Source organism: Patiria miniata, unplaced genomic scaffold (genome assembly GCF_015706575.1).
Source record: "Patiria miniata isolate m_02_andy unplaced genomic scaffold, ASM1570657v1 HiC_scaffold_7, whole genome shotgun sequence".
Classification (NCBI taxonomy): domain Eukaryota; kingdom Metazoa; phylum Echinodermata; class Asteroidea; order Valvatida; family Asterinidae; genus Patiria; species Patiria miniata.
In genome coordinates this window covers 10,022,675-10,040,660 of record NW_024037074.1, presented here as the reverse complement: position 1 = coordinate 10,040,660, position 17,986 = coordinate 10,022,675, and the positions used below count along the sequence as shown (strand labels likewise).

Genomic DNA, 17,986 nt, shown 5'->3' with positions numbered 1-17,986 from the left:
ATATTTATTTTAAGATCCGACGATGCGAGAAGTTGAAAATGCCGAAGGAGGAAGCGGATTGCAACGGTCACCAAGACGTAAAGTCACACTGATATATCAACTTCGACAAGTCACCTTATATGTGAGGTTTGTTGGGCGTCTTGTAACTATTACTGGGCGCTAGGGGGCCTCATTGGGCGCGTTGGGGCGCCCAATCTGTGAACGAGTCAGGGGGTCAGAGCCGGTGTCATAATTTCCTTTCGCGCGCAGTGTGATTTTGTTTGTTTGAATATTTCAGGTGATATTCCGCCAGGAGGACTTCTTATGCAACGCCAAAAAACTAGGTGGTTGCATAACAATGGTAGGCTTACATGGAAATCGGATGAAACAAGACAAACCAAGATAGGACACCGAGCCTCATTTTCCAACTCCAAATTGGAATCTATAAAAGGGCTAAATGATGTTGATTTACTAATAACGCCCGATAGACTGATACAGTTGCGAGAAATATTCGTATAACAAGACGGTGAATAAGCGTAACACGGTGCAGTTAATACATTTATGTAATTCACATAATAAAAATACAATGAAATCTTGAGACCAATGCAAAGAACTGCATAATTTTGGGAATCCGTATCGTTATCAACTGTCAGCGTGAGAGTATAGCCTTACTAGCCAGGTGGTGGCTTGGGTAATGGATACACAATAATTTTGTCAGATTTGGAAATAACAGTGAGGGATTTAATGTGGAAGCCATTAATACTTGACGCATCTATATGCTGAACGCCCATCACCTATGCGTTTTGCATAGCTCTGGACACGTCACAAATGGGGTGCAAAAAGAGGGTGTACATGTTGTCCCTCAAAAAACCTAACATTCGAATCGGGGATGTTTTCAGAAAAGTGGGCCATTCAAAATCGTGTCTGATGTATTGCTGAGTAGAATAATTGGTCTTTCAAATGCTTTTTAGTTGGTTTCCTTTGGATGTTTTGCAGTGGCGCACCGGGGGGGGGGGGGGCCTCGAGCCCCCGAAAGGTTGTCATTTGGTTTTTTTTGTTTTTGTTTTTTAGTCCCACGATTTTGATACGAATGATATGAATATGAATGTGGTGATATGAATGTGGCCTATTTTCGAGTAGTATAAGGGTGTAAATGGCGCCACCATCGTTAAAGTAGTCCCCCCCCCGAAAAAAAATTTCTGCGGCCAAAAATTTTGAGCAAATTTGTTTGAAAACTTCAACAAATTTAACTTCTAAAAAATGTGAAAAATAAAAAATTGTGAGCCCCCCCCCCAGCCAAATCCTGGGTGCGCCACTGATGTTTTGTTCAAAAGATACAACCACTTGGGCCACTTCGTTTATTTATCAAGTATACATGTACATATCGAAGCCGGTATAAAATAAAGTCACACGTTACTCTTAAACAAGGGAAATAAATCCTTTGTGGTTTCTCTATAACTGCGCTTTCTCACTTTCAAGGAAAGTGGCCCAAGACGATTTTCAACCCTTGAGTTTGATGAAGCATAGCGTTTGTTCCATATGCATTGATTTGATTTGAATGAAATAAAGTTTGTATGGTAGATTGGTTAGCTGACTTTAAGAGTTAATTTGAAAATATTCCAAAACTCACATGATACCTTTATTAATTGGTTTTCGACTGTTAGGTTTTTGGTGGGACAAACTGTATAACTAGATACTACATGGTGAAATCGAATGTTTGGCTAAGTACACTACAATGAGGCTCGTGCCCTCACAGTAACGATCTAATTAAAGCTATGTCATCTCTCATAAAGTGTGAGGAAGCAATCACATCGCGTGTGATGCGCAAGATGCCTCATCAATGAATCATCATGCCGGTGTCATATGAAATTTGGACCCCTATGAAATCCGGTCTCTTCAGGACCAATGAGTCTGCTTCACACGTGACTTGGCACTGTACTGCCCACTGAGAAGACATGCGCAATACAGTGAATCCGTATTTCTTAATTCCAAAATTCCTCAGCACACCGGTCAGTCAACCCAATAGGTACTCTAGCAGCAGTGATAAAAATTGTCCATGGATATTAGCTTCCGACCGTGAAAAAGTGATGGCAAAAAAACTAGCTAGCTAAAGCAACTATATTTTATAGCAATTTGTCACAGACGGCTTGTTTTGAACCGACACGTGCTATGTTGTGATAGACTAATGAATGATTAATGATAGACTACGTTATCCGTTATTTATTTATAGTTGTTTCACAAGTTGTATATTAGCGGGCAAGACTGGCTATAAATCCTGACACCGACTCGCAGTGTTTGCATTCAGCCATGACAAACGACATCATCTAGCGCCCATTACAGGAAGGTAGGGATATTTCCAATTTACACCGAACTGTACCAACCGATTTAACGAGAAAATCCAAGCTCAATGTTTTATGCATAAAGAAATGCCAGTTGAGTATAATTACTTCAATGCCGCACCCTCTGCAAAGACCAATTAGTTGTATAAGCGCAAGCTAAGCACAGTAAAGACGAAGATGCTCTTGTATTACATACATCCCGAGGACTGCAACACAAAGAGGGAAAACAACAGATTCTGTGTTGTCCTCGGGCGTATATCTTTTGTTGAAAACGGTCCTCGGACGCAAGTGTGTGCCATGTGAATAGGCATTGCAGTCACTGTGTGGATCTCTGAACAAAAGATGTCCACATAGTGCATGTAGGGATGACATTGTGTGGACTTGCCCAGGTCCACACAAGGTTGAGACCAAATTTTACATTTCAGCCTATTTTACAATGAACCCAGATGAACTTTGACCTTGGTATGTGACCTTTGACATCATCATATGAAGATTCACATGTTGCATCTATGACCCAAGTTTGGTTCCAATGGGACTTCAACTTTTCAAATGAGACCAATTTTACATGTTCAGCCTAGTTTACATCTTGACCCCAGATGACCTTTGACATTTGTATGTGACCTTTGACATCATTATCATATGAAGGTTCCCATATGTTGCATCTATGACCCAAGTTTGGTTCCAATTGGACTTCAAATTTTGATATGAGACCAATTTTACGAAACTTTAACCAAAATACCACATACATACATATAAATGTATGGGAGGGGGATGTACACAATAATCCTTCTGCATAAACTTCTGTAAAAACTTGCAATAGCTTCGGTCTGGGAACAAATTTATTGTTTAGTTTCTGCCTGTCAAATCTCCGAAATGAAAAGAAAGAATAATAGAAACCTTTTAACCATTTTTATACTCTTCCATCAACTTTCTTTACACTTGTTTATATTTTGCCTAATTAAATAAATTGGTAGGTATACCAAAACCACCAAGAGGTAAAACGTAGATTTTTATCAGAACCTAGGCCCTTTACAAACCAATACCATAAAAACCAGGGTTCGGGAAAATAGGAAAACATGGAAAACAAGTGCGTCTCTTGGGGAACTCTCGTTCCAAACAGCCATCTTACAACACAAGTAATGAAGAAAGAGAATTTCACCGTTTTATCTGCCAATAAAAGATGCGGGAAAACAGACGATGGAGAAAGGGTGATCCATCTTTGAAACCTTATCCGGGGAAATCTCCGCCGGAAGTGCGAGATTTAAACATTAAAACCAGGTATACGAAGAAAAATCTCAGGTCGCGGGCCGCGTGATTCATTTCTTGCGGGGGAAAAAAATCCAAAACGCCCGAAGGGAGTGCCAAGCTTATACGGGGCTCAGGGAGAACAAACCTTGCTGCGGATCAGGAATTCGCGGGTAACTTTCTGAGCTGGGATTCTGACGGCTGAGTGGATTTGGTGGGGATTGTGCGTTCTTTGCCCCCAACGGGCTAAATTACCACGAACACCGACACAAGGCCTTTATCATGCTGCCACCATTTCAGTCATGTTCCCTGTATCCAATAACAGTACTGAATGATAATTAGTTTTTGTGCAAAAAGGAACCAGACTATTTTTCTTTCCAGCCTCGCTTTGCTTACGTTGATTTGAATGGGAAAAAATAAAGATGGCCGGAACATGAGAACAGTCTATTAAAGCTGGTTTCAGGCCAATTTGGTCGACGGGGTCTCGGTAGTTTACCCGAGTTCAAGTTTTGGGCCAATATGGGGCCTGAGGAAGTCTAATTCACAAGTGACAGACAGTGAGTTATAGTCACTGAGATAGGTGCAAAAAAATATGATGGCAGTCACTCTAAGTAGAGTACTGTATGCTAAGTAAAGTATGATTCCCGGCATTGTCGCATGTGGGAGATTAGTCCAATTCGGTGAGTGGTGGCGAAACTGTCTTCAAGTCAGCCTTGGACGACATCAAGGTTAGGAATCTTGTTTAATAGCCGCGCCCACTTCAGAAGCTCAAATGCCACATCTGACCACTGTACCGAGATAGTCCAGCAGGACGTTGTGTACAGTATACAAGCAGAAGCAGAAGCAGAGTTATTGTTACATTAAAACATAAAACATTTGCAAAATAAATGTGAGAAGTTGATATTTATGACGGTTGGCAATGGTAGGGAGTTTAAGAAATACTAAGCGCTCAGCTGTATAGCTCACAACACGATTATAAATAAATTGGACCATAAATTGTCGTTGCACATTTTCTAAAACATTTATATGATTTGCCAACGTATCGACCGAGGGGCTTCGAACGACCCTTTTTGTCAGTCTTCGAGGCGACACAGATCTATTAGACTATCTAGAACATCGCCGGCCAAAATGTCGCTTCGCATTATTTCAGTGAACCAGACGAAAAGGCACAAGGGGGTTAAGCACATTACAGAGGCCTGCAGTGACGACTTTGCGCTAGATGCAACTGCACACAAACCTAAGGATGCACCCCTGCATTAAAATACCCATAGACACCAGTTCTAAATGCCCTGACTTCAAAATTCTTTTAAAAATACTCAGAACTCGTACTCAAGCTGCACAGAAAAATTGATGATCAACATGTCATCTTTCATTTTCTTTTCATTTTTTGGTGGGATGACCATTGAATTTTCGAGTAATATTATTGTCACCCAAAGAAGACGACCCCTTTTTTCCACAGCGGAGAAGTAGCCATCTTGAAAAACGATCCCTCCGCAACATGGCAAAATAGCGCCACTTTCGAGCCCAATTGCATCCAAAAGGCTCAGACTTGGAAGCCCCAAGCCCGGGCCAGAGGTTCATTGCCATATCTCTTCACCTCCCCAATTTTATGGCTCTCAGAACCCTCTAATATAAAATATTTTTACGGTATAACCTTTATTCGTGGGCTTGGCAGATGGGTTTAGGCCTATTGACCGGTGTGCACCCCCAAGATCTTCACGGTTTTTAAAACGGACTAGCGTGTAATTCGGCATAAATAATGTATCCACGGCATTTGACTTGTCAAATCCCAAGACAGGTTACAAATTAAAGATAATGCATGGAAAGAGGATGTCTTATTAAGCTTTTCACTTATGACGTGCTACTGTCTTGTCATAGACCATGGAGGAAGGAAAACAGAAGGTGGACTTGCGGTGGCTTGATTACAAACTAATCGAAGACGAGAGTAGTTTGGAGCACAATGGAACAGTTAATTTGAGTAAACATGAACAGGCCCAGCAACGTTAACCGCGATGTTATTAAAATAATCATCTTCGAATAAACCTGTCGCTGTAATTTGCATTTTGTAGATTTACTGCAGAATGAAGTGATAAGGTGATATACTAATAAAAAAAAAACACTTAAATGGTATCCGAAAATCAACGGGCATGCGCACTCGTGTCAATACAAGTATATCACGGAGAAAATCTCGTCACGTGCACTGAAGGGTTAACAACCGCAGTGGGCGTGCAATAATCATCCTTTAGGTAATTAGTTACAAGTGCGCCGGGTAGATAGAGTGCAGTTCGTGCAGACTGCTAGACAGTAATAATAATAGGCATAGTAGGACTGCAATTTCACTCGTCATTTTTGATTACTGTTCCAACTCGATCCCCATTGTGTGGAAGGAAGCGGACAATACAAGTCGTTTGATCGTTTCGCTATATTGGTCCCTCGCGCAGTATCGTGTTATCTATTTCCACATCAGACCCTTTTTTAAAGCGAGCACTGCAGTGATAACGACTACGAGAGATTTCGTTCAAAAGGTTCAAACTTCAACCTTGTTTTAGTCAGTTGCTGTCTTAAAATGTGGGTTTACTGCTAAGTTCCCGAGGAGCGATTTTTTCTTTCTGATTAAATATTTCCATTCGTATTTGAAAACCGTGTCGTAACTTTACTTTGCAAATGCGCAAGACGCGATCTTTGTACAATTATTAGCCTCCATTTATACATATACATGGAATGATAACGCCATCAGTTGACTCGTTTTCACAATGATATAGGCCAATTTTACCAGCTATGATTGTTTCGCTGCAACAACACTGCCATACATCTAAACGGTAAGAAAGGAAACCCACCTTCACACACGGCTTATCGTTTTCAATCGACTAGTCAGGCGCGGATCCATGGGGGGGGGGGGGGGGGGGGGGGGCGGTTGGGGGTAACCCCCCCCCCCCAGCTCTGTCAAAAAATGTGGTTTTTTTCCCATAGAAATTCCTAAAAAATAATGCGAACCCCCCCCCCCCCCCCCCCCCCTGCTCTGACAACCCCAAAAATTGATACTGGTAATAATGTCCGCCTGTAAAAAATACGGACAGAGGCAGCTTAGATAGGGGGTATTTGTACACCAAACTGTAATCTAGTGTTAACAATCGTCGAATTTGAACAGCGCCCCCTATTAAACTATGGTACCAGCCCCCCCCCCCCCCCCCCCCCCCCCCCCCCCCCCCCCCCCCCCCCCCCCCAGCTTTTTTATTTTGCGGAGGCCAAGTGTCCGGAGAAAAAACCTGTCTACATTTTCAGAATGTTTTCCTGAGGACCCCCCCCCCCCCGCAAAAATTTCTGGATCCGCCCTGCTATTGTTCCTTTTCTACTTTTCAATGCTTGTTATAACATAAGGGAATGAATGGCTATTGAAGATAGAGACGGTATGTCATTACTTGTTGGGGATACGACACGTACATCTATCACTTATCAATACAACATCTCCCGTTTTAGCTTACCCTGTTGATCCCCGTGTACATGTATGTTTAGCTGGGGTACATTTTGCCAAGCAGTAAGACCCTACAAGCACTATTTTATTAAGAATACATGGAAGCAATTAACCATCGAACAAGCTTCTTTTTTTTTAATGAGACATCACAAATGCACTCCAGGCCAGCCCGACTTTGGAAAGACGCGTCACCTCTGGGGATGTTTTGCCTTTATGTTCAACCTCGTTTTCTGCTCCCGCGAGAGGCGCCGGTGCGCAGGGGGCACCTGTAAATAATGGAAATCGTTTAAGACGGCGGGATTTACAGGATCTCCGAGAATCACAGCCCTGGAGACGGGATGAAGCTCCCCTCGTACCCAGCTTGATTAAACAAGATTCCGAAGCCTGGGGAAGTTTGGAGAGAAAGAGAGAAAAATAAAGCCGAGGGGCCCGACCGTAACATTTGCATTCAAATTAGTTTTATTTTTTTGGCACCTTGACGATCTTTCGTGTCTTGCGTGCCTGAATAGTGAGCCTATTATGCATTATACACCGTAGAGAAGTTCGTGAAGAACCTGGCATTTCGACGGTTAATAACCCAATCAAAATGAAATGATGTAGAATTTGTATTTGCAAAGCAAAAAGTCTCAAATCGCTAAGCCTGCACATCATCCGGAAATATTTCTTTATGTCACATTTCGCGGGATCCTACTGGCTTCTGCTGGTCCCGACTGTTTTGGGTGGTGCCTATAACTTATATGAAACTGCTGCCAGCCCAGAAAACTACAGCTCAAAACTGTCAAAAAGAGGTAGTCGGTTCGAATCTCTCCGTTGTCTTCCAGTGTCTTGGGAAGAAGTTACAAAAAAACATATGCAAACAAATAAGCAACAAAAATACCAGCATAATGCAGTAATATATCGAAAATTCAAATTTCCGATGAAAGTGTGGCGGGCCGTCACCACGTTATGGGGAACTTTTTTGTCAGGCAAATTAGGGCCAAGATGCTGTCACAATAGCGTCTTCGGTCTCGCGACAACTCATGTGTAGTCCCCGCAACTACGGAAGGGGGGGGGGGGATTTGCCCTTGGCTCTGTGAGGGTTAAGAATACAAGACGGATCATCAAAGAGTAGCCAGTGCATGGAAACCGAGGACAAAAGCGATACCTTACGGCGCATTTCTTGGCGGATCACGGCGGACCGTACCCAGGTCCCAGGGCCATTCTCATCAACAGACGGATTTGCACAGTCAGCGGTCACAAATCTAGCCTCGTGGCTCTGCAGCAAGCAAGCCGACAACAGCCTTTGACATTCAAAGCTCCCGTCTCCACCAGAGACTGATCCGCAGTGGTAATTATTTATGGAGGGAATCAGTTAGCAGCGGAAATGAAGGCGAGATTTTGCGTTATTTTTTTTTTTTACTTTTTAATCGCCGGTACACAATCCGTGCACTGCTTAAAAAAAAAATCAGGGAGCCTAAATGGATTCTTGCCTGATGAATTATGCAAGAAAAGTTCTCTTCGAAAAAAAAAAAATTACACGTCTACCAGACTCCACGCTCAGGTCATCAAAATGTTTTCTTGGCTGTTAGAAACAGTTAATCAAAAATCGGAAACATACTTAGCTTATGAGCCTATTTTGTACGTTCAATTGCACATCGTATCTTTGGTATGGCTGTAGGAAATCATTACCTCAGTATTTAAAAACTAACAAATACTTTCTGTCGACAATTGTGATTTCTCCACTTAAAAATAGACAAAGATCATTTTAAATTTATTTTCAAACCAATGTACAAGGATTTCATACCGAAGAATTGTCACTAATTTGTTAAAAGCCCTGGGGAATAGTCGAAAAACAAATATAGTATTAATACTAACAATTTACAGTCTATTTACAAACCTTTGTGGTGGTCTTTTAAAAATATTCTCAAATTACCTAAGTAAATACTATAAAACATCTATACATGTCAACAGTAAAACACTAACTCGCAATACTGATATGGTTCCTTTTTTTTCGACTGAGAAAAATCTGCTGTCTAAAGAGTTTGATGTGAGAAGCTTTGCTGAAAATGTTGGAGAATGTACACTTCCTAATTTCATTTTTTATTAAGCATATTTCAGATTATTCATAAGTCATGGTAAAGCCATCCTGGTATGATAAAACAGTAACCCCGATCATCAATTTGGCATTTCAAGTGGAAATTCCTCCCGTTTTGCCATTAACCCCAACTCCCCAGCATGATTTCCTAGGAACCATACCCGTCCTGGCAAATTCCAGCACCATATGGGAAACTGCACACACATATTTCTGACTTTGATTCTGGAGGTGTGCCAACCCTATGTAAAAGACTGTCAGTTTAGGGGTGCTGTACCCATCCCGACAGATTCCTACAAAACATGCCGTTGGGGTTTGATGGGTTGAGTTCTGTTAGGCTTAAAGAGTCATTTCTGAGGATTTAACCAACGGGATATTTAACAACTGCATTTTTTAATATATAAAAAAATCTTATTTGATCAACTTGCTCTCTCTGCACAATGGAAAACATTCAACCATATTGGTCAATATGGAAGTCTCACAAAGTACCCAGCAGTTTATATCAGGTTTTACTAATATACATATATACACGTATCAAGGAACAGTTCATCTAAATATCGCCTTGCAAGCAATATACACTTAAAGGGTCTATATAGTGAATTTTTTCAGGCACATATTTTGTGCAACTTTTTTACTCCTCTTAAATGTTTAAAAACTGTTTGACAATCCTTTTTTGTTAAAATTATTGAAAAATGCCCCTCTTTAAACTTTTAAAATTGTCCATACTTTCAGAACAACTGAGGGCGCTATTGCTGTGATGTCACTTTAGGAGGATACTGTTGAGTTTCGAGATTTTCTGTTGAAATTGTGACCCACAAATTTGCTCATTGAAAACATTTGCGAGACATGTTTGCTCATTGGCTTACTGCCATGTACTAACACAACAGCGAACCTCCAAAGACACGGAAATATACAACCGCAAAATATCCAAAATGTTGGCAACTTTTGGTGCTGAAATAGCTGTAACATTTGAGGTTTCTGCCTGAAATGACATCACACTTTTGCTCATGAATATGTAAATCCGCAAACATTTAGCATAAAAAAAACAACACCCTTGAAAATATCAAAACGAAAATTGAAAATAAGGTTAAATGGGACACAAAGTTCATTTTCAAAGATTGCATTAAAAAATTTACATTGCATTGGCCTTCAACAGAGGAAGTTCTGAACTCTAGAATTTTAGGTAATGGGTCACCTAAAAGCTGTTGGTACCATTTCTAGTGTTTGGCAAATCATGAAAAAAAAATACAGATTTTGACACTGATGGCAAACATTCAGGGTACTTGAATTTCCAGACCATTTTGGGGAAGTGTGGCCTAGTGGTTAGGGTTCGTGACTCATGATCAGAGGGTCAGGGGCTCGAATCCAGCTGCTGGCCATACGTTGTGTCCTTGGGCAAGCCACTTCATCCCCACTTGCCTCTCTCTACCCAGGAGTATAAATGGGTACCGGCATTAGCTGGGGAGTAACCTGTGATGGATTGGCATGCCATGCAGGGGGAATAGAAATATGTGATGCGATCAAGCTAAATGAGTCGTTTGTCGACCCTGGTCTTTTTTTTTTTAGAGCACAATCTTAGTATTACTGCTGTGAAAACCGCATGTGGGTACCATCTTTAGTTAAAAAATTACGGAAGTCAGAACACCAAGGAATGCGATGAAGTGATGTGATGAAGTGATCCTTTTTTGGCCTGAATCTCCAAATGAAAATTCCCGACAAACGACTCATGTAGCCTGATCGCATCACATATTCTCAGTCGTTTCATGCCACTGAAACCGGAGATAAAAGCCGGCCTGATGGGCCATACTGGCACAGAACCAAATTTACTTACTTACATTTCCAGTCCAACAGATTGTGTGTTCAGTGGACCAGTTTCCAACTTACCACACAATTTTGACATGCACAGCATCTATAATTTGTTCTGCTTGTTTCGCCTGAGCTAGAAATGGGGGACTGGAGTATCACGTTCGCTGATAACATTCTGGGGTGACACGCCGACAACCTCTCACCATTTTAAAATTCCAATTGGGCGTCCTCAATGTAGTCAAATCGACCGCTGATTTGGGAGACTGATCGGTCAGTGGTCAACTCGTCTAACTGAACAGATGAAAGAAACAGATGGAGAAAAATTACTCAAAACTGTTACACAGCGGCAGACACCAGCTCATTATATAGTTTGAGCGTGCAAATTTTGCACTAATTGATAAAAAATATAATCTTCTTGTGGAATTTAGCAACCCGTACAACACATATACTTTTATGGTTTATTTGATAATTTGCTATTTTTATTTATTCAATACAAGTTTTATAAACATGGAACTAGAAACTTCAATTCTCAAAAGTTTATACATGTGTGTCTGTCTTGAGATAAAATATTGGTGTACTTAGTAACGCATATATAAAACCGTACGGTTCAAATCAAATATAAATATGGCAACCATATGTGTAACACCTTCATGCTCCAAGAAGCCTCAAATGAAGCATATATGTGACCCGCTCTGCAAAAATGAGTCTGATGTCGCATAGCTTGAATTCCAGCTTTTACCACTTTTAAATGGAAACAGTGAAAATTTGCTCAAAATTTGGATTTTTTGTTTTTGTTTTATTTTGGTTGTTTGATAGTTTTAGTTCAGATATCTTACACAGAAATTTAAATATTGTAAGAAAAAGACTAACAAATTTATGATTTTTGGTGCTTTTCTTGGTTAGTTACAGTGTATTTGTAATTTTTAAACCCTTTTTTCTTCATTGAGACATTTCTTACTTTGCAAAAACTTGACAGAATTAAAAAAGGCACAACAGTGCAACCAAACGTCCTAGAGAGGTCCGTGATATACCAAATGAAAGCTTATTTCATTCCCAGTTTATTAATGTAGTTAAGCCACAGTTTTGCCACAACAGACTCATTTTTGTGGAGCGGGTCACATATATGATTTGCAATATATGCATATCACATGCAGCACCTTTTATATGGTGATAAATTGATTCTGTTCAGCCGTCTGGAAAACTTGACCTTCCTTCCGTGTCACATTTGGCATCTCGATGGCATTTGTTTCTTTACGGATGCACTTATAATGCCCGGAGTTATTGACCACATGCTTAGTTCATACTAATAATGGAAAATGCGATCTTGTGTTAATGAATTAACAGGCCTCAGTTGTCTGGGAGATTAGCTTAAATTTTTGCACTGGAATATATTTGTAGCAAATATCAATTCCTCAGAAATATATAAAAACTATGAGACATCCTTTTTTTTGTTAAAAATTTTGCAAAGTTCTCATTTCAAATGTTTCATGCTTTTCATGACACTTGAGGGCGCTGTTGCTGTGATGTTCCTTTAGGAACACACTCTTCAGATTAGGGTTTTCTATTCAAGTTGTAAACCCAAAGTTCCGCGTATTAAAAATATTTGTGCATAAAGTGTGGCAGTGTCTTACTGTCACATACTGAAACAACAATGAACCACTGAAAGCAGAAAAATAACCACAGCAAACCCCTCCAATTCTGGCGAACTTTTATGCTGATTATTTTCTAGATTGGGGGTATGGCCTAGTGGTAAGGGTTTGTGACTCATGATCAGAGGGTTAGGGGTTCAAATCCTGCTACTGGCCATGTGTTGTGACCTTGGGCAAGCCACTTTACCCGTACTTGCCTCTCTCTCCACCCAGGAGTATAAATGGGTACCAGCATTAGCTGGGGAGTAACTTGCGATGGGCTGGCATCCCATCCAAAGAAAAACAATTACTTGTATGTCATTTCGTGCCGTGTACACCAGAAATAAATGCAATCCTGATGAGCCACGTTGACTCAGAACAGACCTAACGTTTTTACTACCTTGTCTTGACTGCTTGCGAGAAAGTCGTCATCTCCCGAGATGTCAAAGTCATCTTGTATTTCTTCACTGATTTCTTCGCTGACGCTGTTTGCTTCATTGCTCTTCTGGCTCTTGTTCCCGGCAGTGTGGGCCTGGCTCTGACTGTCTTGAGAACTACACACAAGAAACAAAAATGATATTTTTTTCTTCTGAACTATGGGCTAATTTCTTTTAACCCTGACCTCACGTACCTAAAGCTACAAAATACTACTGAGTAGTAACCTGTAGTATGCATTTCTTTCCATACAAGTGTGCACAACACATGTTGTGGTATTTGGTACTTGACCCCCAAAGAGCCCTTCGGACATTAGGGATAAAAAATACTTTTGTTCAAAGGTATGGTCATCAACCTCACGGCAAGATTTTGAGTAGATTTATAAAATTCTGTAATGAAGGCAAAATTGGAGTGATTTGTGGCGAGTGCTTTCCTTTCTTTTCCCTTCCCAACTCTTTTTTCTTTACCAAAAACATGAAAGTTTTATTTTGTTTTATCAATCCAACTTATCAATCCAAATTATTTCTTTTCAACTCATGGTTTTGAATGATCATTTACAGGGAAGGAACGTCCAACATCATTTGCTTGACAAATGACTCATTCCTTGAATGGCCAATGACTATACTTGGTCGCAGAAACAAAAAATACTGCAAGTAAAAATTGCGCGATCCCCCTGGCATGCTGGCAGTTTGTATATAGGCAGTTAGTAAGGACAATTTTCAGCGTACCTAACCAAAATGAAATGTGTCATAACTAGCAATAGGGATTAGCAAAGAAATGGGTGGACAGCTGTGCTACATTTCATTTCATTTTTCATTTACATAAATCATTGGCTACCTAAGACCAAGGCCTGTGAAGGTGCCCGAGTCTAATCACTTTACCAGGGGTGTGTTTTGGCGATCATAACCAAGAATTAGTTCTGTTGTTTCTCTTTGGCGAACGGTTTTGGGGGTTTGAGTATTGCATTACCGTGAGTTATTCTCGTCCATTTAAAATTCCCGCAGAAATTCAGACAAGAAACAACCGAACCAATTCTTGGTTATAACCGCCAAAACACACCCCAGATACCATGAGCAATAACCACATATCAAGTTTGGTTGAGATTGATGACTGAACGTACAGTGAACCTTACCAAAACTGGCTGGCTCAATTCTGCAGTTAGTACTGCACGCACACACACACGGACACACAGACATGTTTATGTTACAAACTTAGTGCGGACATTCTTTTGTTTTCGTGTAGTTAAGAAAAACCTGTGAAAAAAAAATCATTTTTCTCACACTGTGAAAACTCTTTCAACCCAAATTTGTTTCTATGATTCCCTTTGGTGTTTCTCTTCATTTTGCCACAGAAAACCTAACCCAATAATGCCTCTAAACCTGTTTTCCAGAGAGGGGGAAACACTGTGTGAACGTGGGCAAGTCCACACAATGTCGCTGCTACCTGGTTTATGTGGACCTCTTTTGTTCGGAAGTCCACACAGTTAATGTAATGCTTGTACAGAAGGAATACGAAATCGCAATATCCCCCTGTATGGCTTACAAGCCAGGGGGATAAACATGGCAGGGTCATCTCCTTACCTCTGGAAGTCATCCTCATAGTCCTCACTTGCCTCACTCTTGGACACATCAAAACTTAACTTGTCTAGCTTGTTGTCCAAGGCTTTCAGATCTTTCCAATCCGGACTGGAAGTATCTACAAAACAAATATACAACGCAACGACACTTGACACACGCAAACGGAAACAACTTCTGGGAGATTGTAGTTTGAATTTTGTGGTTGATACAGTCTTCTTAACCAGTTCACGTCGGATGACGTGTATACACGCAAAGGTTTTGCGGTATTCGGAACAGATGACGGATACACACGCAACAAGCGAGGCCGGAAATATCTGTCTGCAACCCACTCGCAGCGAGCGAGGCAGGAAATATCAGGGTGTGCTACCCGCAGATGATGACCTGAACCCGTCTGGCATCGAGGTTCGTGAAAAACAATCCCGCGCCTGGGTCAGTCAATGTCAAAAAATGTTGGTGCAAAGTGGTTAATTTGAAACTAAAATTGACGATTGTTTGGTGATGTTGGCTGCTTGTTTTATGCATGTTTTGTGAAAGTTTCATTCAGTACAGTTTGCTTGTTTTCCCCTAAAAGATATTGTTTTTAATAGTGAGGAACTAATTCAATGACAATCAATACAATTGACTTCACCCTGCTTTGCCTACCTCTTGGCCCACCCTTTCCCGGTAATGGTGGAGCCCCAGCTAATGAGCCCATCCCACTCTTTCCTGCGAGTGGTGGGGCATTGAAAAGGGAGCTCATACCACTCCCGGGAGATTTTGGGGGTGGGGTTTTCGGAGGGGACTGAGGTGGACTCTCCTTCTTTGTCTTCATGCTAAAATACAAAAACCAGAAATGAAAAAAAAATTGTCAAAATTTTCAAAAGCTCGAATATATACAAGCAGATAAAAATGAAAAAAAAAAAAAAAATAATAATAATAAAAGAAACCCAACCTGCTAAATGTTAGTGGTTTTCTACTCGGTGCTGGTATGTCGTCAAAGAACGAGTCCTCACTGACATCACTCCCTGCAGATAGTGACCTCTGACGACCTTTCATTTGTTTGTTCGTGTCTGTTTTCTCCTTCATGGCTGAGTGACTCTGCGGAGCTGAGCTGTCGGTTTCGTTGGAGCTGTTGTTCTGCCTTGCTGTTATCTAGGGTGAGAAGTGCCAGGGTTCTGATAGTCAGTACATCACAATTAAGACATGACATGTTTCTTATCAACATACAGACATACAAGTTCGCCAAGCATAAATTAATTAATATTATCATGTACATATCGTTGTGTCCGTGCAACAAGGTCATATCTCTTAAAGTGGGCCATACCAGAAACGCGCGTTTCAGAATGTAAAAAGGTCGTATCTCACTTAAAAGAAACCCGGATGTACAAACAAAGTCAATAGACGTCGAAATACGACCTTGTTACACGGAGCGTATTCGCACGAGATACGACTTTGTTGCAGAATGGATTACGACCTTGTTGCATTGACGTGACGACATATACATGTACATGTATATTGTATCACATCTCAAGCTTTCAAAGACAAAGCTCAGTGACATTTCCGACATAAAATTAAAATGTCAGTTTTAAATTTCTCAACTCAACTAATTTGAAAATGCCTGATTTGTTTGAATAAAAGCTGAAATTTTAAAATTCCAATTCAAAACACGTGTATCTGTATTAAACTACACATGATTTATATTTAAAATAACTCTGATAACAAGCAAAGGCTGCACTTACGTACAAATATATACATAAAATTTAACAAAGGTGAAGAAATTAAACACGGAAACAAATGTCTGTACCACACACCTAAGGAGGCAACCTGAACTTTAGCAAGTCAACCTGGGGAGGCAGGTTGGTGTAACGGTACTTTCCTCGCCTTCCACCGCTGTGACCTAGGTTTGAATCCCGCCTGGGCCAACATGTGGATTGGGTTTTCAGTCCCTACTTGATTCCGTGGGTTTCCTCAGAATATTCTTCTGGGTTTTTCCTGTGATTTCTTCACACTGTCTTCTCTTAACTGGGCCCCATGGGAGACCAGTGGATTCCACCGAATGGGCTACCCAGTTAAAATAAGAAATTACATAAATAGACTTGTTGGCCACTCAAATTTGACCACATGGCCTAAGGCCAAAAAAAAAAGTCTTCAGTTTCTGGTGTGGAACTTGCCCCAAAGTGGTGCGGCGACGCGGCTTTTTTTTTTTCTGAAAAAAAGTAAGACTGCTGCAAACTGCTTACTGACTGGATGGACCTGAAATATATAAATCTAAAAATTAATGTGGCCTGACGTTGCGAACTTAGCAAGTTCTTCTTCAGAGGCTAAAAACAAAAATCTGTTTTAGCCTCTGAAGAAGAACTTGCTAAGTTCGCAACGTCAGGCCACATTAATTTTAGATTTTTTTTTTTCTTTTACTTTTTTTTTCTTCAAATGTCGGCTGATGACTGCAAATAGTGCAAAATATATGGGAGCCCAGAGAGGCCACATAAACCTTATACTCGAACGTAACTCCATCTAAAAACACTTTAAAATTGTGCAGCAGCAGGATTCCAGTCAAACCAGTGAGTTTGGCGGTTTTGAGATATCATCTACACTGAAAAAAAAAAACTTTTTAATTTTGCCGACGCGCAAGCTATCCTACCGGTTTCAAGTTGACACTGTGCTTCATGGAATCACTCAGTCTTCTCTGGGACTGGGGACTGATGTCGGCAACATCACTGGAGACGACCGAACGACAGACCACAAACAGCCGGCGATACATGCCCAGGAACTCATCAAAGTCAATGCCTATGTGGCAAAGAGGTAAAACATGATTTATATTACATTTCATTAAGGTATGAAGATGAGCTAATATATCATAACAATAATAACATTTTAACAATCCAGGGAAGAAAAAAAAGGAAACAGCCAGTCAACTATGCACTAATATTGACTACCAACATGGACATACAGTTGGTAATGAATAGAAGTTGCAATTTTGAATGATATTCAATATTAATTTTTATTAAGTAAAAGAAAAGATGAACTTTTGGTCTTCATTGTAAAGAAAGACGCATCAGAGTCAATCTATAAATTTGGGGTTCTACTTTTTCATGTCCCTGTTACAAGCATGACTTTGTAAATTCTGATTGTACTACTTAATACTTTTTTGCTCAAAGACTGGTTACATATATCGAGCAAACTACCTTGCAAACAGATAACAATTAGTTTGAAGTCATTTTAATGATCCTTGAATGACAAATAACAAAGCTCAGAGGTAACAGGGACAGGAAGAATGTCACACTTTGGACCCTAAATTTATAGAAACATAGTTGTTCTCACCACTGCTGAAGTCTTTGTCGCCAGCTCTAAATTCATCATTCACGTAGCGCTCCAACATGTTCCTGAAAATAAAATTAGTTTGCATAAATATTAATTTTCAACATGATTAAAGTAGTTGTTAGCCTTGGTCAATG

At 40.4% G+C, this 17,986-nt stretch overlaps 1 protein-coding gene across 1 annotated transcript in view; it reads right to left on the bottom strand.

Moving 5' to 3' along the window:
* Positions 1-10,898: 10,898 nt before the first annotated feature.
* Positions 10,899-17,986, bottom strand: part of LOC119744857 (centrosomal protein 43-like) — a 17,784-nt gene continuing 10,696 nt past the window's right edge. The window contains exons 9-15 of the mRNA XM_038221033.1: positions 17,853-17,914; positions 17,173-17,318; positions 15,484-15,683; positions 15,195-15,364; positions 14,556-14,670; positions 12,941-13,094; positions 10,899-11,203 (exon numbers count right to left, since the gene is read on the bottom strand). Coding sequence (XP_038076961.1) covers positions 11,120-11,203; positions 12,941-13,094; positions 14,556-14,670; positions 15,195-15,364; positions 15,484-15,683; positions 17,173-17,318; positions 17,853-17,914 — 931 coding nt within the window. The 3' untranslated portion in view covers positions 10,899-11,119. The remainder of the gene's footprint in view (positions 11,204-12,940; positions 13,095-14,555; positions 14,671-15,194; positions 15,365-15,483; positions 15,684-17,172; positions 17,319-17,852; positions 17,915-17,986) is intronic.